Source organism: Oncorhynchus tshawytscha, linkage group LG08 (assembly GCF_018296145.1).
Source record: "Oncorhynchus tshawytscha isolate Ot180627B linkage group LG08, Otsh_v2.0, whole genome shotgun sequence".
NCBI classification, from domain to species: domain Eukaryota; kingdom Metazoa; phylum Chordata; class Actinopteri; order Salmoniformes; family Salmonidae; genus Oncorhynchus; species Oncorhynchus tshawytscha.
In genome coordinates, this window is record NC_056436.1 from 76,227,516 (window position 1) to 76,254,169 (window position 26,654).

The 26,654-nt window shown below is 42.6% G+C and overlaps 1 protein-coding gene across 1 annotated transcript; it reads left to right on the plus strand.

Moving 5' to 3' along the window:
- The first annotated feature begins 340 nt into the window (after nucleotides 1-340).
- Nucleotides 341-14,636, plus strand: LOC112255343 (teneurin-2). The gene is made up of 9 exons (XM_042326320.1): nucleotides 341-463; nucleotides 2,789-3,085; nucleotides 3,714-4,271; nucleotides 5,190-5,459; nucleotides 9,175-9,585; nucleotides 12,131-12,241; nucleotides 12,490-12,757; nucleotides 12,926-13,056; nucleotides 13,351-14,636. The coding sequence occupies exons 1-9, from the start codon at nucleotides 341-343 to the stop codon at nucleotides 14,086-14,088; spliced, it is 2,907 nt and encodes a 968-aa protein (XP_042182254.1). The 3' UTR covers nucleotides 14,089-14,636.
- Nucleotides 14,637-26,654: the final 12,018 nt, after the last annotated feature.

Sequence of the window (26,654 nt, forward strand, 5' to 3'; positions counted from 1 at the left end):
CATCACAGAGATGACATCACTGACTCTGGCTGGATGACATCTCTGACTAGAGAGATGACATCACTGACAGAGATGACATCACTGACTCTGGCTGACATCACTACTCTGGCTAGATGACATCCCTGACTGACTCACTGGCTACAGAGATGACATCTCTGACATCACTGACTCTGGCTACAGAGATGACATCACAACTCTGGTTACAGAGATGACATCACTACTCTGGCTACAGAGATGACATCACTGACTCTGGCTACAGAGATGACATCTCTGACTATGGCTACAGAGATGACATCACTACTCTGGTTACAGAGATGACATCACTACTCTGGTTACAGAGATGACATCACTGAACCTGCCTACAGAGATGACATCACTGACTGGCTACAGAGATGACATCACTGACTCTGGCTACAGAGACGACATCACTGACTCTGGCTACAGAGATGACATCACAACTCTGGTTACAGAGATGACATCACTACTCTGGCTACAGAGATGACATCTCTGACTATGGCTACAGAGATGATATCACTGAGTCTGGCTACAAAGATGACATCTCTGACTATGGCTACAGAGATGACATCACTACTCTGGTTACAGAGATGACATCACTGAACCTGCCTACAGAGATGACATCACTGACTGGCTACAGAGATGACATCACTGACTCTGGCTACAGAGACGACATCACTGACTCTGGCTACAGAGATGACATCACTGACTCTGGCTACAGAGATTACATACAAAAGGGCCCTCTTCGACATTTGCAGTATGATTGATGAGGATCTCCATATTGCAAATGTACGGTCCCTTACTAGACGTCCGCGTATGCTTTTAAAATAGGCCGATGGCCTCGGCCCGTGCCCCATGGCCAGATCTTCCAGGAAGTTTCCGAATGAAGTCTCTCGGACATTTGGTTTCCGTTTTATTTATTTTTTCATTTTGGTCATTTTTCCGCTGTTCGGGAATATTCCACCAGATGGCGAGTGGCTGCTTATCGCAAATGGACAAAACATCACCAGGGACATGGCCATTTCTCCTAAACAGAAAAGACTTTGAAGACGAAACTCTGTGAGCACAGGTTTGTCCAAATGGGCTGTTAGCCCAGAAACAAGATGGCGTCGAGGCCTCAACGCTTTTTGAGTTAAGGCCCATTTTCTGGGATTAAAGGTCAAAAACGGTCATAGAGTGCTAATTTGACCACTAATTTGACCGCTTCACGTCAAAGTACGTGAACCTACAGTGTCAGGGGAAAAAACAGCCATTTATCTATCGTAATTTATGAGAAATCATACAATGTCAATTCAGCTTCCTGTGCCAACCGGAAGTGCCTTAAATTGGAGTCATAGGGGCTGTTTTAAAGGGTTAAAAAGGTCATATCTTTCCAAAACAGCATATGTGTGATTAGGCAACCCTCATGAACTGTAAATCAGTCATTTCTCCCATCAGATGTCCAAGAAAAACTCACACACACACGCGATGGAGAGGAACCACTATCACTGCCCAGCCTTTCCAAGTTCAATGGGCCAGTCAATTGGGCATTTCTGCAGTATACTAGAGCATGCCAAATTCGTGATGGTAAATGCCCATTGAAACACATTGCAAACGGACAGTACATTTGCAATAAGTTTAAACAGTGATAAACCATCACCAAATTGACATGATGAAATCAACACCAACGAGCGATGGAGAGGAACCACTATCACTGCCTGGCCATCCCGAGTTCAACAGGCCAGTCAATTGGGTATTTTTGCAGTATGTCCATTGTAAGACATTGTAAATGGACAGCCGTGCACCTGGTGATTGGAACGGGTTACCAGGAGCAATTTTTTAAATGGTTTTTAATAACTTTAGGGGGTGCAATGGGTCCATGGCCAAGAAGGGAGCACCCCCCCCCCCCACCCGTGCCTAACCAATAAAGGGCACCCCTGGTCATTTTGGACGTTTTTCAAAAAATCTTTTAAAAACGACAGAGTCCCACTTCTCTCTCATAAAACATGACAAATAGACGTTCTATGTTGATTCAGGGCTTAACATAGTGATATATATCATTTGGTCAGTATAAATGCCATTTGGATATGGTTCACTGACCTTTGGGTTCGGAAACTGACTTCCTATGATCAAATATGGCAAATGGACATAACATCCTGATTTGGCACTTTCAATGCTTATATATGGCATTTGGATATTTCTTATGCCATTTGGACATGGTTCACTGGCTTTTGGGTTTGGAAACCGACTTATGACTATGATCATATATGGCAAATGGACATAACATCCTGATTTGGCACTTTCAATACTTATATATTGCATTTGGACATTCCTTATGCCATTTGGCCATGGTTCACTGACATTTGACTTCCTATGATAGTATATTACAAATGGACAAAACATATAACTCAATAAAATAAGATAAAGGTATGTTCATATGCTTGTTATATATGTATTATTGACAAAAACAAATCAAAAATATTTCGAAAAACGGTCCAGAAAGCACTTTTTTAGAAGAAGTTGTACTTTTTGAAAAACAAAAAATAATAATTGACCCTTGGGTCTTGACTTTATGTTCATTTGCAATATGAAAATTTACAGTGGAGCACGCTCTCACTCTTTGGGATTTTTGCTGTATGACACTTGGCATTTGCCATAAGCTTTGAATGAACTGCGGTCCATTTGAGTGGTATTTGCAATCATGTATATGTTTCGTCCAATGGCAATATGTTGCCATTCATTTTTGTCCATTTCATGGGGGCTTTCCCTTTCATCACTATCTATCTTCCTCCAGGCACATGGTCGTAACCTCCTCTCCATCGACTTCGACCGCAACACTCGGACAGAGAAGATCTACGACGACCACCGCAAGTTCACACTCCGCATCATGTACGACACGCAGGGCCGTCCCGCCATGTGGTTGCCTAGCAGCAGCCTGGCGGTGGTGAATGTGTCATACTCAACCACGGGTCAGCTGGTGGGGCTGCAGAGGGGCAGTATGAGCGAGAGGACAGAGTTTGACCCTCAGGGACGTATTCTGTCACGGTCATTCATAGATGGCAAGGTGTGGAGCTACAGTTATCTGGATAAGGTGAGGACATAGCACTGTCTGGTACTTGAACTGGTACTGTTACCGGTACTGTTACTGATACTGGTACTGGTACTGTTACTGTTACAGGACTGTTACTTTAACTGATACTGTTACCGGTACTGTTACTGTTACTGATACCGGTATTGGTACTTTTATGGATACTGTTACTGGTACAGGTACTGTTACTGGTATTGATACTGTTACTGTTACCGGTACTTTTACTGATACTGTTACTTTAACTGATACTGTTACCGATACTGTTACTGTTACTGGTACTGGTACTGTTATTGGTACTTTTACTGATACTGTTACTGTTACTGTTACTGGTACTGTTACTGTAACTGGTACTGGTACTGTTATTGGTACTTTTACTGATACTGGTACTGGTACTGTTAGTGGTACTGTTGTTATCATCTGTGTGGAGCTACAGCCACCTGGATAGGGTGAGTGCATCATAGCACCTGTAGCAGGGATAGTAAAAACAGGCTGGTTGAGAGAAGTAAAAAGTTCATAAAATGATGTTATTGGTGATGATGATGACTTATGTTCCCTCTCCCTCCTTCTCTCCCTCCTTCGCTCTCCTCTCTCCCTCCTTCGCTCTCCTCTCTCCCTCCTTTGCTCTCTCCAGTCCATGGTCCTTCTCCTGCAGAGCCAGAGACAGTACATATTTGAGTTTGACGCCTCGGGGCGAGTCACGGCCGTCACCATGCCTAGTGTAGCTCGCCACACCATGTCCACCCACGTCTCTATCGGTTACATCCGCAACACCTACAACCCTCCAGAGAGCAACGCCTCCATCATCCACGACTTCAGCGAAGACGGCCGCCCCCAGGCCACCCACTACCTCGGCACCGGCCGACGTGTCCTCTACAAGTACGGCAAGCTGGTCAAGCTAGCTGAGATCCTCTACGACAGCACCGTGGTGACGTTCGGTTACGACGAGACAGCTGGGGTGCTGAAGATGGTGAACTTACAGAGCGGTGGGTTCTCCTGTACGATACGTTACCGTAAGATGGGTCCGTTGATTGACAAGCAGATCTACCGGTTCAGTGAGGAGGGGATGGTGAATGCTAGGTTTGACTACACTTACCATGACAACAGCTTCCGTATCGCTAGTATGAAGCCAGTCATCAGTGAGACTCCTCTGCCTGTGGACCTCTACCGCTATGACGAGATCTCTGGAAAGGTGGGTAGAAAACTATACTACTAACCCTAATTCTAGTTCCAACCCCAACCCTCAACACTAACCCTAAACCTAGCTTCATGTCCACATCCTGGTTCAACCCTAACCCTAGCCTCAAACCTAACCTCAACCCCTAACCCTAAACCTAGCTTCATGTCCACATCCTGGTTCAACCCTAACCCTTAACCCTAGCCCTCAACTCCAGCCACAATCCAAACTAACCATAGCTCCACGCACAACTGTAAACCTAGCTCCAGCCACAATCCTAAACCTAGCTCCAGCCACAACCCTAACCCTAGCCCTCAACCCTAGCTCCAGCCACAACCCTAACCCTAACCCTATCTCCAGCCACAACCCTAACCCTAGCTCCAGCTCTAGCCACAACCCTAACCCTAGTTCCAGCTCCAGCAACAACCCTAACCCTAGCTCCAGCTCCAGCTCCAACCACAACCCTAACCCTAACCCTAGCTCCAGCCACAACCCTAACCCCAGCTCCAGCTCTAGCCACAACCCTAAACATAGCTCCAGCTCCAGCCACAACCCAAACCCTAAACCCTAGCTCCAGCAACAACTCAAACCCAAACCTAACTCCAGCCACAACCTAAACCCTAAACCCTAGCTCCAGTAACAACTCAAACCCAAACCTAACTCCATCCACAACCCAAACCCTAAACCCTAGCTCCAGCAACAACTCAAACCCAAACCTAACTCCAGCCACAACCCAAACCCTAAACCCTAGCTCCAGCAACAACTCAAACCCTAAACCCTAGCTCCAGCAACAACTCAAACCCTAAACCCTAGCTCCAGCAACAACTCAAACCCAAACCTAACTCCAGCCACAACCCAAACCCTAGCTCCAGCAACAACTCAAACCCTCTGTACAATATTTGACTTAACTCTTGACTGTTGTCTTGGCTACAGGTGGAACACTTTGGGAAGTTTGGTGTGATCTACTATGACATCAACCAGATCATAACCACGGCTGTGATGACCCTCAGCAAGCACTTCGACACCCACGGGCGCATCAAGGAGGTGCAGTACGAGATCTTCAGGTCCCTGATGTACTGGATGACGGTGCAGTACGACAGTATGGGACGGGTGGTGAAGCGAGAGCTGAAGATTGGACCATACGCCAACACAACACAGTATCGCTATGAGTATGACGGGGACGGACAGCTCAGCGGGGTGAAGGTAGGAGATCTGACTTGTCCAGTGTGATACTAGTCCTGCAGTAGTTGAGCACCAAATCACAATCCTAGAAGATTACTACAGACCCCTTCCTGAAACATTGGTCTTCATTAAATGTTGGTTTTCTTTGCAAATACAGATCATGTTTTTCCTTTTCACTTTACACTTCCGTTTTTGATTCTCCTACGTTCAATTACCTGATTTAAGCTGTCAAAAGCTTTGACTATCATTAAATGTGAAGACTGTATATTATCAAATCAATTCTCTGTGTGTAATTTAATTACGCGATTAAACTAATCATGTAACTTTAATTAACTAGGAAGTCGGGACACCACAGGAAAAACATTTTTATAGAGTGTGAATTTCCAGAATATAACTCTTCAGATATTTTCATATATTATCAATTACAGTCACTTATTAATGTATTATTACCTCATCAGTCATATTCTGAATATCGCAAACCTTAGCCTAGATCATGAATCAGCGACATACAAATTGGCTTAATTATGTATTTACTTAATCTTAATCAATCACAGAATTACATAAACACACACACATTGGTTACTGACATGATAGAAAAGTTCCTAGTGGGCTAAGCCCATATGATGGCTTGGTAGACAAAGGGAAGGGGTGCGTTCCCCAGGAGTCCAAAGGTCTTTTTCGTGGTTGTAGTTGTTATAATGGTTACTTCTGAGTACCATTCGGAAATGTTCTTAGAATGGATCTGGTTACCAGACTAAAGTATTTAAACAGCTGCAGCCTGAATAATTGTTCTTTAGTTTGTAGATTTATTAGCCATTTCAACGTGGGGACCTCGTCCCTGGGTTTTTACTCTTGTGGAGTTGCCAACCATTTCAACATGTAGCTACTGCTTCGTGTTTTCTGAACTTGTCCTTTGGTAAAGTTGTAGTTTAAACCACTTCACACACCAGCTTCACCTGGTGTGTTTTGGTCTAAAGAGTGATAGCCCTTCCAACGTGGGGATCTCATCCCGGCATTATCTTGACCCTAGTTTAAATTGCCAACCATTTCAACATCTAGCGACAGCTCCGTATTTTCTGGTCTAATGTACATTTTGTTGGAAGTGGATTTTATACTAGAGTAGAAAAGGGGACATTTCCATGACGCAGATGTAAATGTCTGTACTCACGGGGTGTGGCCACTGACTAGTTAAAACTTCATATCTAAACAAGTATCTCATTTAGAAGGCCATCACATTACATCTTCTCACAAATAGTTTCATATACGTTCCACAAAATGTAGATGTACATCTGATATATACATTGTGAAAGCTCTTAAAGTTACAATGTTTCCGTTATAACATCTTTAATGATATTACCACACAGTAAAGGTTGGACATGATCATTGTTTAAATACCCACAAACCATTCCAAATGGTTGGAATACAGAAATATTGTTACATTAGAAAACCTTTTGAGGTTACCGTACTGCTTTCTCTGTTGTAACAAAGTGATTCTCAACTTTCATCTTGGCAGAGTGGGGAAAGGAGTTTCTGTATTTACAACGTCACAGTCGACTTCCCGCTCTCCCCCTCTATGAGAGAAAGCAGTACGGTAACCGTACAGTGAGAGGACCCACTGTAACCTGATCCTTCAGATTGTCACAGGAGAGTCATGACAAAGCCCTTGGTTCCTATAAGGAGCATAGGCAGTTGATTTGTCTACTCACCTTTGGTATTAAAGAGATGACTTCAGGTTTGATTTTAAAGAGATGACTTCGGCCTCCCAAGTGGCGCATTGGTCTAAGGCACTGTATCGCAGTGTTAGCTGTGCCACTAGAGATCATGCGACCGAGAGACCCATTGGGCAACGCACAATTGGCCCAGCATCATCTGGGTTAGGGGAGGGTTTGGCAAGCAGGGACGTTCTTGTCCCATCGCGCACTAGTGACTCCTATGACGGGCAGGGCGCAATGTACACTGACACGGTTGCCAGGTGTACGGTGATTCCTCCGACACATTGGTGCGGCTGGCTTCCGGGTTAACTTCTTTGGGGTAGGGGGCAGTATTGGGTAGCTTGGATGAAAAACTTGCCCAAATTAAGCTGCCTGCTACTTAGCCGTAAAAGATAGAATATGCATATAATTTGTGAATTTGGATAGAAAACACTCTGAAGTTTCTAAAACTGTTTGAATGATGTCTGTGAGTATAACATAACTCATATGGCAGGCAAAAACCTGAGAAAAATTCAACCAGGAAGTGGGAAGTCTGAGGTTTGTAGTTTTTCAACTCAGCCCCCATTGAAGATACAGTGGGATATTAGTTATGTTTCACTTCCCAAGGCTTCCACTAGATGTCAACAGTATTTACACACTGTTTTGAGGATTCTACTCTAAAGGAGGGGCTCATAAGGGCTCTTTGAGTGAGTGGTCTGGCAGAGTGCCACAGCCTCGGTCTGGCGCGCTCACGTGAAAGGTAGCTACGTTCCACTTCATTTGTACAGACAAATGAATTGTCCGGTTGGAACATTAATGAAGTTTTATGTGAAAAACATCCTAAAGATTGATTCCATACTTAGTTTGGCATGTTTCTATGGGCTGTAACAGAACTTTTTCTATGGGCTGTAACGGAATGCGCTTTTGGATTTGTTTACCAAACGCCCTAACAAAAGAAGATATTTAGACATAACTGATGGACATTATCGAACAAATCAAATATTTATGGTGGAACTGGGATTCCTGGGAGTACATTTTGATGAAGATCATCAATGGTAAGTGAATATTTAAAATGCTATTTCTGAGTAATGTTGACTACCCAATGTGGCTGGTATCTTTTTGGCTGCTTTGTTGTCTAAAGGCTGTACTCAGATTATTGCATGGTTTGCTTTCTCTGTAAAGTTTCTTTGAAATCTGGCACAGCGGTTGCATGAAGGAGAAGTTTATCTAAAGTTCCATGTATAATAGTCATATCTTTATCAATGTTTATTAGGAGTATTTCTGTAATTTGATGTGGCTCTCTGCACAATCTCCGCATGTTTTAGAATTACTGAACGTAACGCGCCAAGGTAAACTCAGATTTTTCATATAAATATGAACTTTATCAAACAAAACATACATGTATTGTGTAACATGAAGTCCTTGTGAGTGTCATCTGATGAAGATCATCAAAGGTTAGTGATTAATTTTATCTCTATTTCTGCTTTTTGTGACTCCTCTCTTTGGCTGGAAAAATGGCTGTGTTTTTCTGTGGCTTGGTGGTGACCTAACATAATCATTTGTGGTGCTTTCGCTGTAAATCCGTTTTGAAATCAGACACTGTGGCTGGATTAACGAGAATTGTATCTTTAAAATGGTGTATACAAGTAAAAATACTTGTATGCTTGAGGAATTGTAATTATGAGATTTTTGTTGTTTTGAATTTGGCGCCCTGCACTTTCACTGGCTGTTGCAGGGGGGGTTCCGCTAGCGGAACGGGGTTCCCCAGTTCTAGACAGGTTAAGCGGGCATTGTGTCAAGAAGCAGTGTAGCTTGGCTGGGTTTGTGTTTCGGAGGACGCACGGCTCTCGACCTTTGCCTCTCCTGAGTCCGTACGGGAGTTGCAGTGATGGGACAAGACTGGATACCACGAAATTGGGGAGAAAAAGGGGTAGACATTTTTTTGATAGAAAATACAACAAAAAAATAAAGAGATGACTTCAGGTTTGGTATTAAAGAGATGACTTCAGGTGTGTCAAAGTTCTTTTCATCCTCTATGCCTCCAGGTGAACGACTGGTCCACGTGGCGCTACAGCTACGACCTGAACGGTAACCTGCACCTCCTCAACCCCGGGAACAGCGCCCGCCTCACGCCGCTCCGCTACGACCTCCGAGACCGCATCACACGCCTGGGTGACGTTCAGTACCGTCTGGATGAGGACGGCTTCCTGAGCCAGCGAGGCTCGGATGTCTTTGACTACAACTCCAAGGGCCAGCTCCTTAGAGCATATAACAAGCTACCGGGAGGCTGGAGCGTCCAGTACCGATATGACGGACTGGGCAGGAGAGTGTCCACTCGGACCAGTCTGGGACAACACCTCCAGTTCTTCTACGCTGATCTGAACCACCCGGCAAGAGTCACACATATATTTAACCACTCCAGCTCAGATATCGCTTCACTGTACTATGACTTGCAGGTAGGCTACCAGATTATTAGAGAAACATGTGTTCATCAACGGGCTACAATGTGCTAAATACTGTTCATTGTGATTGTCTTATGACCTTGTTATCTTTGTCATATAACCAAGTTGTTGTGATGCTATCATTACAGAGTATATAGCATAACTATTATCACACATTAATGGTGATGTCACCATCTGTGACTTATTGTGATATAGCCTAACTGAGTCAGGGACATTATCATTATTTAACATATTGAGATATAGCCTAACTGAGTCAGGGACACTATCATTATTTAACTTATTGTGATATAGCCTAACTGAGTCAGGGACACTATCATTACTTTAATCTCATAACTATTATCACCCAGTTATGGTGACGTGACTGTCTGTGAGTTATGGTGACGTGACTGTCTGAGTTATGGTGACGTGACTGTCTGAGTTATGGTGACGTGACTGTCTGTGAGTTATGGTGAAGTGACTGTCTGTGAGTTATGGTGAAGTGACTGTCTGTGAGTTATGGTGAAGTGACTGTCTGTGAGTTATGGTGAAGTGACTGTCTGTGAGTTATGGTGAAGTGACTGTCTGTGAGTTATGGTGAAGTGACTGTCTGTGAGTGAAGTGACTGTCTGTGAGTTATGGTGAAGTGACTGTCTGTGAGTTATGGTGAAGTGACTGTCTCTGAGTTATGAAGACTGTCTGTGAGTTATGGTGAAGTGACCCTGAAGTGACTGCTGAGTACAACTAAACTCTCCGTAAAGTGAAAAAGGTATGGACTGTAGGTGCGAGTAAGAATGACAACAGGCAGAATGTGGTACCGTTTACAAGGACTTTATTCCTTTATGGGGAAAAGGGGCTGGACGGAACCAAAGCAAAGAAAGTAAATCTCAAAGCGCCCCCCCCCCCCTCCTACCCACTACTTACCTAATTTAGCACCACCTGGTGCCCTAACCCAAATACAGGGGGTGGTCCACCCAGGTCTTACCTAGTGTGCCTAGACAGTGAATATACTACGGGTATATGTATGCCCGCAGGCCTCTTGCCTAAGCACTCCCAAGGTGCCTTCCCCTTCTCCCCTGGGAACAAATGAAACAATTTCACAAACAAACTAAGAAACAAAGGACATCAAATAAGCTCTATCTGAGCAACAAACTCACAAAACATACCAACTCTCTGCAATGAACTCCCAGCAAAAATCAACCTCCAGCAAAAATCAACCTCCAGCAAAAATCAACCTCTAGCAAAAATCAACCTCTAGCAAAAATCAACCTCTAGCAAAAATCAACCTCTAGCAAAAATCAACCTCTAGCAAAAATCAACCTCTAGCAAAAATCAACCTCTAGCAAAAATCAACCTCAGCAATCCCTACCTCCAAAATCTCTCTCTCCTGAACAGAACACTGGCTTTTATATAGCTTCAGAAGGAATGGGTAATTGGAGACAGCTGTGTCTTGACGAGGGGGCGGGGTCAGCTCTCTCATTTAGCCATGGAGTCGACCAATCATCTGCTTGAGGGATTTCAGGAAGCCATTTCCTGAAATAAACACATGTAATTACACAAACTACAACACATAAACTGGGGAACGTAACAGTGAGTTATGGTGATGTGACTGTCTGTGCATTATGGTGATGTGACTGTGAGTTATGGTGAACTGACTGTCTTTGTTATGGTGATGTGACTGTGAGTTATGGTGAACTGACTGTCTGAGTTATGATGAAGTGACTGTCTGTGCGTTATGGTGAAGTGACTGACTGTGAGTTATGGTGAAGTGACTGACTGTGAGTTATGGTGAAGTGACTGTCTGTGAGTTATGGTGAAGTGACTGTCTGTGAGTTATGGTGATGGGAGTTATGGTGACGTGACTGTCTGGGAGTTATGGTGACGTGACTGTCTGGGAGTTATGGTGAAGTGACTGTCTGGGAGTTATGGTGAAGTGACTGTCTGGGCGTTATGGTGAAGTGACTGTCTGTGAGTTATGGTGACGTGGCTGTCTGTGAGTTATGGTGATGTGACTGTCTGAGTTATGGTGATGTGAGTTATGGTGACATGACTATCTGTGAGTTATGGTGATGTGAGTTATGGTGACATGACTATCTGTGAGTTATGGTGATGTGAGTTATGGTGACGTGACTATCTGTGAGTTATGGTGATGTGAGTTATGGTGACGTGACTATCTGTGAGTTATGGTGATGTGAGTTATGGTGACGTGACTGTCTGGGAGTTATGGTGAAGTGACTGTCTGGGAGTTATGGTGAAGTGACTGTCTGGGAGTTATGGTGAAGTGACTGTCTGGGCGTTATGGTGAAGTGACTGTCTGTGAGTTATGGTGACGTGGCTGTCTGTGAGTTATGGTGATGTGACTGTCTGAGTTATGGTGATGTGAGTTATGGTGACGTGACTGTCTGTGAGTTATGGTGATGTGACTGGGAGTTATGGTGAAGTGACTGACTGGGAGTTATGGTGAAGTGACTGACTGGGAGTTATGGTGAAGTGACTGACTGGGAGTTATGGTGAAGTGACTGTCTGTGAGTTATGGTGTAAAGCCCATACTGTTTCCCCTCAGGGTCATCTGTTTGCTATGGAGGTGAGTAGTGGAGAGGAGTATTACATCGCCTCAGACAACACCGGAACACCACTGGCTGTCTTCAGCAGCAACGGACAGATGATCAAACAGGTAATCAGGATGACAGTAATAATAATACTATTAATGATTGTTAAATATCTCAAGGCCTATCATCCGCATGTTAATAAGATAAGCCAAGATAAGTTAGTACATGATGTCCAGAGAGGTCAATTTGATTATTCAAATAAAAAATACAAAAATGGACAAATAAACCAACTTTGTCTTTCCTAATTTCCTCAGAGGGGATAAAGTTGTAGTGAATTGAAGTGAAACATGAGTCTGTGTTTTGTGGCCTCCAGGTACAGTACACAGCGTACGGGGAGGTGTACCTGGACTCTAACCCAGAGTTCCAGCTGGTGGTTGGGTTCCATGGTGGTCTCTATGACACCCTGACCAAGCTGGTCCACTTCACCCAGAGGGACTATGACGTCCTGGCAGGCCGCTGGACCTCGCCAGACTATGCCAGCTGGCCCAAGATCGGCAAGGACCCTGCACCCTTCAACCTGTATATGTTCAAGAACAACAACCCCCTCAGCGACGTGTTGGACATCAAGAACTACGTCACAGGTAGAGCGTCTTTGGATCCTTGAAAATCGCTTTATAAAACCCATGCATTATTGTTACTGAAGGTAAAGGAGAGAGAGCTGAGTGGGGGGCGTTGTGTTATCATTGTCAATGTGTAGTTCTCTTTCTTTATTTTTCATTTTCATTCATTCTGTTGTCTTTGCTCCCCAGACGTGAAGAGTTGGTTGGTGATGTTTGGTTTCCAGCTCAGTAACATCATTCCAGGGTTCCCCCGTCACACCCTCTACTTCGTAGAGCCTCCCTACGAGCTGCAGGCCAGCCAGGACTGTGAAAATGGACAGGTGAGAAGGCCTGGGACAGCCTAAAGCTCTATTGCACCATATTGATTATATTGAGCCAAATGCGGCCTGCTATTATAGATAAACAGTCCTCTCTCTTTCTCTCAGAGTCGGATGCCAATTAGATGCGACATTGAATACAGAATCAGTAATATGAACCTTCAATGATTACAGTGAAATCTGGACATGAATAGATGAGAGTAGCTGTAAACCAGACAGTATAAGTGTTTCCTCGTCTGCATTCTTCTGGTTGACCAGTGACCTTTAACCTCTCTCCTACCCCTGTCTCTCCTGTAGCTGATAACGGGGGTGCAGCAGGCAGCGGAGCGCCACAACCAGGCCTTCATGGCCCTGGAGGGACGGCTCCTTAACAAGGACCCCCGCAACCGCCGCAACAAGCCCGGACACTGGTTCGGCACATCAACGCCCATCATCGGCCGGGGAGTGATGCTAGCGCTGAAGGAAGGACGTGTGGTGGCGGCAGTTAGCTCCATGGCAACCGACGACAGCCGAAAGGTTTCCCTGGTCCTCAACGGCGCCATCTACCTGGACGGAACGCACTACACGCAGGATGGATGTGACTGTCACTACTTCGTTAAAGTCGGTTCGGCCGATAGTGATCTACTGATGCTGGGGCTGACCAGCGGACGCATGGCGCTGGAGAGCGGGATCAACGTGACTGTGAGCGGGAGGTCGCGGCGCGGCGCCACAGTGGAGTTTGCGGTGCCGTCGTTAGCCCTCAGCGTGCGTTATGGGCTAGCGCTGGACGTGGTGGACGAGGAGAGGGTGAGGCTGCTGGAACTAGCCCGGCAGAGGGCCCTGGCTGGGGCCTGGCTGAGGGAGCAGCAGAGGGCCAAGGATGGGAAGGAGGGGAGCCGGCTGTGGACGGAGGGAGAGAAGCAACAGCTGCTGACCGCGGGGAGGGTACAGGGGTACGACGGGTATTATGTTCTACCTGTGGAACAGTACCCAGAACTGGCTGACAGCAGCACCAACATCCAGTTCCTGAGACAGAATGAGATGGGCAAGAGGTAACAGCCCACCTGGACTGGGATGGAGGACTGGCTGACTCTCTCTCTCTCTCTTACTGACTCTCCTCCTCCCCTTCTCCTCCTCCTCCCTTTCATTCCCTCGTCCTAGTTACTAGTTCCTTCCTCTCTTCGCTCCCACCCCTCCCTGCCTTCTCCTTCTTTCCCCTCCAACCCCGCAGAAAATGTAAAAAACAAATGGGGTTTCTCACTGAACGCTGCAGGGACTTTTGAAAAGAAGAATATACTAGAAAACTTTTTTTTTTTTTACTTTTTCTGCCATGGGCAAAAAAATCTAACATTTAGACAGAAGTTTATTTTATTTTTATTTTTTGTTGATGTTGAAAACAGACTGTGGAGAAAGGCACTCATGAACCTTGAAAAACAAACTGTTGCTTAATAACTAAGATTCCCCTTTTTAAAAAATAAATCAATATTTTCACCCATATTTTTAGGGTCACTATGAGGGCGTAATGACAGACTCTGAACTGATGGTGGCGCTGTGTGGTGCTGGGTGCTCTGATAAGAGCCTGCCTCTGAAATGAACTTGTAGAGTAAAGGGACCAATAGGGATACAGAGCCACCACAGGGCCCAGCCAATCACAACACTGATCGGAAGAGAAAATCACCAACGGCAACAAGCACCGCAGCATAGGGAGGTAAAATGGAGTAAAACGATGAGTCATCTCACTGTCTCAGGCCTCCCATTCTCCCCCACAGAACTGTTCTTAGCTACTGCAGCAACATATCCTAGCTACCAACACTCACACCACTGAGATCCTTTAAAAGACTTCAAACTAAAGAAAACAAAAACGTTTTAGACACACATAAGTTGGAGGATCTTTTTGTTGTATATTTGCGGATATCATAAATAGTATCACAAGGTTTTATTTTCAAATTGGTGAGATTATCATACTACTGTAATAGCTCCACATGTGTAAGACAATTACACAACAGTTCAGAGTATTACAGTTCAGAGTATTATACTACAGATCAGACTACTACAATACTGCTCAGAATACTACACTACAGTTCAGACTACTAATGTTCAGACTACTACACAACAGTTCAGACTAATACACTAAAGGTCATACTGCTAATGTTCAGACCAATACACAACAGCTCAGACTACTACACTATAGTTCAGACTACTATACCACAGTTCAGACTACTACACTACATTTCAGACTACTACACTACATTTCAGACTACTACACTACATTTCATACTACTACACTACATTTCATACTACTATTCTACAGTTCAGACTACTACACTACATTTCAGACTACTACACTACATTTCATACTACTACACTACATTTCAGACTACTACACTACAGTTCAGACTACTACACTACAGTTCAGACTACTACACTACAGATCAGACAACTACACTACAGTTCAGACTACTATCCCACAGATCAGACTACTACACTACAGTTCAGACTAATGTACTACAGTTCAGACTACTACACTACAGTACAGACTACTACACTACAGTTCAGACTACTACACTACAGTTCAGACTACTATACTACAGTTCAGACTACTATACTACGGTTCAGACTACTACAGTTCAGACTACTAATGTTCAGACTACTACACAATAGTTCAGACTACTACACAACAGTTCAGACTACTACACTACAGACTAGACTACTACACTACAGTTCAGAATACTACACTAAATTTCATACTACTATACTGCAGTTCAGACTAATGTACAACAGTTCAAACTACTATACTACAGTTCAGACTACTATACTGCAGTTCAGACTACTACACTACATTTCATACTACTACACTACATTTCATACTACTATTCTACAGCTCAGACTACAAAACTACAGATCAGACTACTATCCTACAGATCAGACTACTACACTACAGTTCAGACTACTACACTACAGTTCAGACTACTACACTACAGTTCAGACTACTACACTACAGTTCAGACTACTATACTATGGTTCAGACTACTACAATAAGGTTCAGACTACCTCAGTTCAGACTACTACACTACAGTTCAGACTACTAATGTTCAGACTACTACACAATAGTTCAGACTACTACACAACAGTTCAGAGTACTACAGTACAGTTCAGACTACTACACTACATACTAGACTACTATACCACAGTTCAGACTACTACACTACAGTTCAGACTACTACACTACAGTTCAGAATACTACACTACAGTTCAGACTACTACACTACAGTTCAGACTACTACACTACAGTTCAGACTACTACACTACAGTTCAGACTACTACACTACAGTTCAGACTACTACACTACAGTTCAGACTACTACACTGCAGTTCAGGCTACTATACTACAGCTCAGACTACAAAACTACAGCTCAGACTAATATACTACAGATCAGAATACTTTACTACAGTTCAGACTACTACAATACAGATCAGACTACTACACTACATATCAGACTACCAAACTACAGTTCAGACTACTCTGATACAGTTCAGACTAATGTAGTACAGTTCAAACAACTATACTACAGTACACATCAGACTACTATACTACATTTCATACTACTATACTACAGTTCAGACTACTAATCTACAGTTCAGACTAATATACTAAAGTTCAGACTACCTCAGTTCAGAATACTACACTACAGTTCAGACTACTAGACTAAAGTTCAGACTACCCCAGTTCAGACTACTACACTACATTTCATCCTACTATACTGCAGTTCAGACTAATATACTACAGTTCAGACTACTATACTACAGTTCAGACTACTATACTACAGTACAGACTGCTACAGTACAGATCAGACTACTACACTACAAATCAGACTACTACACTACATATCAGACTTCTACACTGCAGTTCAGACTACTGAAATACAGTTCATACTAATGTACTGCAGTTCAAACAACTATACTACAGTACAGATCAGACTACTACACTACAGTTCAGACTAATACACTACAGTTTAGAATACTTTACTACAGTTCAGACTACTACACTACAGTTTAGACTATTATACTACAGATCAGACTACTACACTACAGTTCAGAATACTACACTACAGTTCAGAATACTACAGTTCAGACTACTATTCTACAGTTCAGACTACTATACTACAGTTCAGACAACTACACTACAGTTCAGACTACTACTGTACAGTTCAAACTACTCTACTACAGTTCGGCCTATAGTACAATTCAGACAACTACACTACATTTCAGACAACTACACTACAGTTCAGACAGCTACAATACAGTTCAGACTACTACACTAAATTTCATACTACTATACTGCAGTTCAGACTACTACACTACAGTTCAAACTACAATACTACAGTTCAGACTACTACACTACATTTCATACTACTATACTGCAGTTCAGACTACCACACTACAGCTCAGACTACTACAGTTCAGACTACTACTGTACAGATCAAACTACTATACTACAGTTCGGTCTATAGTACAATTCAGACGACAACACTACATTTCAGACAACTACACTACAGTTCAGACTACAATTCTACAGTTCAGACTACTATACTACAGTTCAGAATACTATACTACAGTTCAGAATACTATACTGCAGTTCGGAATACTATACTACAGTTCAGACTACAACACTACATTTTAGACTACTACATTACAGTTCAGACTATTATACTACAGTTCAGACTCCTTCACTACAGTTCAGAATAAACTACAGTTCAGACTACTACATTACAGTTCAGACTACTATTCTACAGTTCAGACAACTATTCTACAGTTCAGACTACTATTCTACAGTTCAGACTACCCCAGTTCAGACTACTATACTACAGTTCAGACTCATGCACTACCGTTCAGACTATACTACAGTTCAGACTACTAACTTCAGACTACTAAGCTAAAGTTCAGACTACTACAGTACAGTTCAGACTGCTACACTACAGTTGACTACAACACTACAGTTCAGACTACTGCACTACAGTTCAGACTACTGCACTACAGTTCAGACTACTGCACTACAGTTCAAACTACTATACTATAGTTCAGACTACTACACTACAGTTCAGACTACTACACTACAGTTCAGACTACTATACTACGGTTCAGACTACTACAATAAAGTTCAGACTACCTCAGTTCAGACTACTACACTACAGTTCAGACTACTAATGTTCAGACTACTACAGTACAGTTCAGAGTACTACAGTACAGTTCAGACTACTACACTACATACTAGACTACTATACTACAGTTCAGACTACTACACTACAGTTCAGACTACTACACTACAGTTCAGACTACTACACTACAGTTCAGAATACTACACTACAGTTCAGAATACTATACTACAGTTCAGAATACTATACTGCAGTTCAGACTACTATACTACAGTTCAGACTACTACACTACAGTTCAGACTACAACACTACAGTTTAGACTACTACATTACAGTTCAGACTACTATACTACAGTTCAGATAATACTACAGTTCAGACTAATATTCTACAGCTCAGACTACTATACTACAGCTCAGACTACTACACTACAGTTCAGACTACTACATTAGAGTGCACACTATGTTGCTACAGTTCAGAATACTATACTACAGTTCAGACTACTAAACTACAGTTTACTGTACTACAGTTCAGACTACTACAGTTCAGACTAATATACTACAGTTCAGTCTAATATACTACAGTTCAGTCTATAGTACAGTTCAGACTTATACTACAGTTCAGACTACTATACTACAGTTCAAATGACTACACTACAGTTCAGACTACTACACTATAGTTCAGACTACTACACTATAGTTCAGACTACTACATTACAGTTCAGACTGCTATTCTGCAGTTCAGACTACCATTCCGCAGTTCAGACTACTATTCCACAGTTCAGACTACTATACTACAGTTCAGTCTACTATACTACAGTTCAGTCTATAGTACAGTTCAGACTACTATACTACAGTTCAGTCTATAGTACAGTTCAGACTACTAATCTACAGTTGAGTCTATACTACAGTTCAGACTACTATACAACAGTTGAGTCTATACTACAGTTCAGTCTATAGTACAGTTCAGACTACTATACTACAGTTCAGACTACTACACTACATTTCATACTACTATACTGCAGTTCAGACTACCCCAGTTCAGACTACCCCAGTTCAGACTACTACACTACAGTTCAGACTACTACACTACAGTTCAGACTACTGTACTACAGTTCAGACTCATGCACTACCGTTCAGACTATACTACAGTTCAGACAACTATTGTACAGTTCAGACGACTAACATACAGTTCAGACTACTACACTACAGTTCAGACTACTATACTACAGTTCAGACTCATGCACTACCGTTCAGACTATACTACAGTTCAGACAACTATTGTACAGTTCAGACGACTAACATACAGTTCAGACTACTACACTACAGTTCAGACTACTACACTACAGTTCAGACTACTGTACTACAGTTCAGAATACTATACTACAGTTCAGAATACTGTACTACAGTTCAGACTACAACACTACATTTTAGACTACAACACTACAGTTCAGACTATTACATTACAGTTCAGACTATTACACTACAGTTTAGACTACTACATTACAGTTCAGACTATTATACTACAGTTCAGACTCCTTCACTACAGTTCAGACTACTATACTACAGTTTACTATACTACAGTTCAAACAAATATTCTACAGTTCATACTACTATACTACAGTTCAGACTACAACACTACAGTTTAGACTACTACATTACAGTTCAGACTATTATACTACAGTTCAGACTCCTTCACTACAGTTCAGACTACTATACTACAGTTTACTATACTACAGTTCAAACAAATATTCTACAGTTCATACTACTATACTACTGTTCAGACTACAACACTACAGTTCATACTACTATACTACAGTTCAGACTACAACACTACAGTTCAGACTACAACACTACAGTTTAGACTACTACATTACAGTTCAGACTACTATACTACAGTTCAGATAATACTACAGTTCAGACTACTATTCTACAGTTCAGACTACTATTCTACAGTTCAGACTAATATTCTACAGCTCAGACTACTATACTACAGCTCAGACTACTACACTACAGTTCAGACTACTACATTAGAGTGCACACTATGTTGCTACAGTTCAGAATACTATACTACAGTTCAGAATACTATACTACAGTTCAGACTACTAAACTACAGTTTACTATACTACAGTTCAGACTACTATACTACAGTTCAGTCTATAGTACAGTTCAGACTTATACTACAGTTCAGACTACTATACTACAGTTCAAATGACTACACTATAGTTCAGACTACTACACTATAGTTCAGACTACTACACTACAGTTCAGACTACTATTCCGCAGTTCAGACTACTATTCCGCAGTTCAGACTACTATTCTGCAGTTCAGACTACCATTCCGCAGTTCAGACTACTATTCCACAGTTCAGACTACTATACTACAGTTCAGTCTACTACACAACAGTTGAGTCTATACTACAGTTCAGTCTATAGTACAGTTCAGACTATTATACTACAGTTGAGTCTATACTACAGTTCAGACTACTATACAACAGTTCAGACTATTACACTACAGTTCAGTCTACACTACAGTTCAGACTACTATACTACAGTTCAGTCTATAGTACAGTTCAGACTACTAATCTACAGTTGAGTCTATACTACAGTTCAGACTACTATACAACTGTTGAGTCTATACTACAGTTCAGTCTATAGTACAGTTCAGACTACTATACTACAGTTCAGACTACTATACTACAGTTCAGACTACTACACTACAGTTCAGACTCCTATTCTACAGTTCAGACTCCTATTCTACAGCTCAGACTACTATACTACAGTTCAGACTACTATACTACAGTTCAGACTCATGCACTACCGTTCAGACTATACCACAGTTCAGACGACTATTGTACAGTTCAGACGACTAACATACAGTTAAGACTACTACACTACAGTTCAGACTACTACACTACAGTTCAGACTACTGTACTACAGTTCAGAATACTATACTACAGTTCAGAATACTGTACTACAGTTCAGACTACAACACTACAGTTCAGACTATTATACTACAGTTGAGTCTATACTACAGTTCAGACTACTATACAACAGTTCAGACTACTACACTACAGTTCAGACTACTACACTACAGTTCAGACTACTATTCTACAGTTCAGACAACTATACTACAGTTCAGACTACTACACTACATTTCGGAGTACTACACAACAGGTCAGACTACTATACTACAGTTCAAATCAAATCAAATCAAATCAAATTTTATTTGTCACATACACATGGTTAGCAGATGTTAATGCGAGTATAGCGAAATGCTTGTGCTTCTAGTTCCGACAATGCAGTAATAACGAACAAGTAATCTAACTAACAATTCCAAAAAAACGACTGTCTTATACACAGTGTAAGGGGATAAAGAATATGTACATAAGGATATCTGAATGAGTGATGGTACAGAGCAGCATAGGCAAGATACAGTAGATGATATTGAGTACAGTATATACATATGAGATGAGTATGTAAACCAAGTGGCATAGTTAAAGTGGCTAGTGATACATGTATTACATAAGGATGCAGTCGATGATATAGAGTACAGTATCAACGTATGCATATGAGATGAATAATGTAGGGTAAGTAACATTATATAAGGTAGCATTGTTTAAAGTGGCTAGTGATATATTTACATCATTTCCCATCAATTCCCATGGTTAAAGTGGCTGGAGTAGAGTCAGTGTCATTGACAGTGTGTTGGCAGTAGCCACTCAATGTTAGTGGTGGCTGTTTAACAGTCTGATGGCCTTGAGATAGAAGCTGTTTTTCAGTCTCTCGGTCCCAGCTTTGATGCACCTGTACTGACCTCGCCTTCTGGATGACAGCGGGGTGAACAGGCAGTGGCTCGGGTGGTTGATGTCCTTGATTATCTTTATGGCCTTCCTGTAGCATCGGGTGGTGTAGGTGTCCTGGAGGGCAGGTAGTTTGCCCCCGGTGATGCGTTGTGCAGACCTCACTACCCTCTGGAGAGCCTTACGGTTGAGGGCGGTGCAGTTGCCATACCAGGCGGTGATACAGCCCGCCAGGATGCTCTCGATTGTGCATCTGTAGAAGTTTGTGAGTGCTTTTGGTGACAAGCCGAATTTCTTCAGCCTCCTGAGGTTGAAGAGGCGCTGCTGCGCCTTCCTCACGATGCTGTCTGTGTGAGTGGACCAGTTCAGTTTGTCTGTGATGTGTATGCCGAGGAACTTAAAACTTGCTACCCTCTCCACTACTGTTCCATCGATGTGGATGGGGGTGTTCCCTCTGCTGTTTCCTGAAGTCCACAATCATCTCCTTAGTTTTGTTGACGTTGAGTGTGAGGTTATTTTCCTGACACCACACTCCGAGGGCCCTCACCTCCTCCCTGTAGGCCGTCTCGTCGTTGTTGGTAATCAAGCCTACCACTGTTGTGTCGTCCGCAAACTTGATGATTGAGTTGGAGGCGTGCATGGCCACGCAGTCGTGGGTGAACAGGGAGTACAGGAGAGGGCTCAGAACGCACCCTTGTGGGGCCCCAGTGTTGAGGATCAGCGGGGAGGAGATGTTGTTGCCTACCCTCACCACCTGGGGCGGCCCGTCAGGAAGTCCAGTACCCAGTTGCACAGGGCGGGGTCGAGACCCAGGGTCTCGAGCTTGATGACGAGCTTGGAGGGTACTATGGTGTTGAATGCCGAGCTGTAGTCGATGAACAGCATTCTCACATAGGTATTCCTCTTGTCCAGATGGGTTAGGGCAGTGTGCAGTGTAGTTGAGATTGCATCGTCTGTGGACCTATTTGGGCGGTAAGCAAATTGGAGTGGGTCAAGGGTGGCAGGTAGGGTGGAGGTGATATGGTCCTTGACTAGTCTCTCAAAGCACTTCATGATGACGGATGTGAGTGCTACGGGCGGTAGTCGTTTAGCTCAGTTACCTTAGCTTTCTTGGGAACAGGAACAATGGTGGCCCTCTTGAAGCATGTGGGAACAGCAGACTGGTATAGGGATTGATTGAATATGTCCGTAAACACACCGGCCAGCTGGTCTGCGCATGCTCTGAGGGCGCGGCTGGGGATGCCGTCTGGGCCTGCAGCCTTGCGAGGGTTAACACGTTTAAATGTCTTACTCACTTCTGCTGCAGTGAAGGAGAGACCGCATGTTTTCGTTGCAGGCCGTGTCAGTGGCACTGTATTGTCCTCAAAGCGGGCAAAAAAGTTATTTAGTCTGCCTGGGAGCAAGACATCCTGGTCCGTGACTGGGCTGGGTTTCTTCCTGTAGTCCGTGATTGACTGTAGACCCTGCCACATGCCTCTTGTGTCTGAGCCGTTGAATTGAGATTCTATTTTGTCTCTGTACTGGCGCTTAGCTTGTTTGATAGCCTTGCGGAGGGAATAGCTGCACTGTTTGTATTCAGTCATGTTACCAGACACCTTGCCCTGATTAAAAGCAGTGGTTCGCGCCTTCAGTTCAGACTACTACACTACAGTTCAGACTACTACACTACAGTTCAGACTACTACACTACAGTTCAGACTACTACACTACAGTTCAGACTACTACACTACAGTTCAGACTACTACACTACAGTTCAGACTACTACACTACAGTTCAGACTACTACACTACAGTTCAGACTACTACACTACAGTTCAGACTCCTATTCTACAGCTCAGACTACTATTCTACAGCTCAGACTACTACACTACAGTTCAGACTACTACATTAGAGTGCACACTATGTTGCTACAGTTCAGACAACTATACTACAGTTCAGAATACTGTACTACAGTTCAGACTACTAGACTAAAGTTCAGATTACCTCAGTTCAGACAACTACACTACAGTTCAGACTACTTTACTACAGTTCAGACTACTTTACTACAGTTCAGACTACTATACTACAGTTCAGTCTATAGTACAGTTCAGACTACTACGCTGCAGTTCAGACTACTACGCTACAGTTCAGACTACTACGCTACAGTTCAGAATACTACACTACAGTTCAGAACACTTTACTACAGGTCAGACTACTATACTACAGTACAGACTAATAAACTGCAATTCAGACTACTATACTACAGTTCAGTCTATAGTACAGTTCAGAACACTTTACTACAGTTCAGACTACTACACTACTGTTCAGACTACTATACTACAGTTCAGACTACTACACTACAGTTCAGACTACTATACTACAGTTCAGACTACTACACTACATTTCGGAGTACTACACAACAGGTCAGACTACTATACTGAAGTTCCTACTCATACACTACAGTTCAGACTAATATACTACAGTTCAGTCTATAGTACAGTTCAGACTACTATACTACAGTTCAGTCTATAGTACAGTTCAGACTACTATACTACAGTTCAGACTACTACACTACAGTTCAGACTACTACACTACAGTTCAGACTACTACACTACAGTTCAGACTACTACACTATAGTTCAGACTACTATTCTACAGGTCAGACTACTATTCTACAGTTCAGACTACTATACTACAGTTCAGACTACTATACTACAGTTCAGTCGATAGTACAGTTCAGACTACTATTATACAGTTCAGACTACTATTATACAGTTCAGACTACTATACTACAGTTCAGGTGACTACACTACAGTTCAGACAACTATTCTGCAGTTCAGACTACTATTCTACAGTTCAGACAACTATTTAACTGTTCAGACTACTACACTACAGGTCAGACTACAACACCACAGTTCAGAATATACTACTGTTCAGACTACTACACTACAGTTCAGACTACAACACTACAGTTCAGAATATACTATGGTTCAGACTATTATACTACATTTCAGACTACTATACTACAGTTCAGACTACTACACTACAGTTCAGACCACATTACTACACTTCAGACTACTATACTACAGTTCAGACTACTACACTACAGGTCAGACTACTAAACTACAGTTCAGACTACTACACTACATTTAAGACTGCTACACTACAGGTCAGACTACTATACTACAGTTCAGACTACTTTACTACAGTTCAGACTACTATACTACAGTTCAGACTACTATACTACAGTTCAGACTACTATACTACAGTTCAGACTACTATACTACAGTTCAGACTACTATACTACAGTTCAGACTACTATACTACAGGTCAGACTACTATACTACAGGTCAGACTACTATACTACAGGTCAGACGACTACACTACAGTTCAGACAACTATTCCGCAGTTCAGACTACTATTCTACAGTTCAGTCTACTATACTACAGTTCAGTCTATAGTACAGTTCAGACTACTATACTACAGTTCAGAACACTTTACTACAGTTCAGACTACTACACAACAGTTGAGTCTATACTACAGTTCAGTCTATACTACAGTTCAGTCTATAGTACAGTTCAGACTACTATACTACAGTTCAGTCTACTATACTACAGTTCAGTCTACTATACTACAGTTCAGTCTATAGTACAGTTCAGACTACTAATCTACAGTTGAGTCTATACTACAGTTCAGACTACTATACAACAGTTGAGTCTATACTACAGTTGAGTCTATACTACAGTTCAGTCTATACACAGTTCAGTCTATAGTACAGTTCAGACTACTATACTACAGTTCAGACTACTACACTACAGTTCAGACCACATTACTACATGTCAGACTACTACACTACAGTTCAGACTACTATTCTACAGTTCAGACTACTATTCTACAGTTCAGACTACTATTCTACAGTTCAGACTACTATTCTACAGAACTGTGTAGACTACTATACTACAGTTCAGACTATTACAGTACATCTCAGACTACTATACCACAGTTCAGACTGCTATACTACAGTTCAGACTGCTATACGACAGTTCAGACTGCTATACTACAGTTCAGACTGCTACACTACAGTTCAGACTGCTACACTACAGTTCAGACTGCTACACTACAGTTCAGACTGCTACACTACAGTTCAGACTGCTGCACTACAGTTCAGACTGCTGCACTACATTTCAGACTCCTGCACTAGTTCAGACTCCTGCACTACAGTTCAGACTACTATACTACAGTTCAGACTGCTACACTACAGTTCAGACTGCTGCACTACAGTTCAGACTGCTGCACTACAGTTCAGACTACTATACTACAGTTCAGACTGCTACACTACAGTTCAGACTGCTACACTACAGTTCAGACTGCTGCACTACAGTTCAGACTGCTGCACTACAGTTCAGACTCCTGCACTACAGTTCAGACTCCTGCACTACATTTCAGACTCCTACACTACAGCTCAGACTCCTACACTACAGCTCAGACTACTATTCTACAGTTCAGACTGCTATACTACAGTTCAGACTATTACAGTACAGTTCAGACTGCTATAGCACAGTTCAGTCTATAGTACAGTTCAGACTACTATACTACAGTTCAGACTATTACAGTACATCTCAGACTACTATACCACAGTTCAGACTACTATACTACAGTTCAGACTGCTATACTACATTTCAGACTATTACAGTAC

Bases quoted from the DNA above. Each gene is read 5' to 3' on its own strand.
- LOC112255343 (XM_042326320.1), top strand. From the start codon at position 341: ATGACATCACTGAACCTGCCTACAGAGATGACATCACTGACTGGCTAC. The intron at 5,460-9,174 runs GTAGGAGATCTG...CTATGCCTCCAG, and splicing joins GACAGCTCAGCGGGGTGAAG to GTGAACGACTGGTCCACGTG. The intron at 12,242-12,489 runs GTAATCAGGATG...TGTGGCCTCCAG, and splicing joins ACGGACAGATGATCAAACAG to GTACAGTACACAGCGTACGG.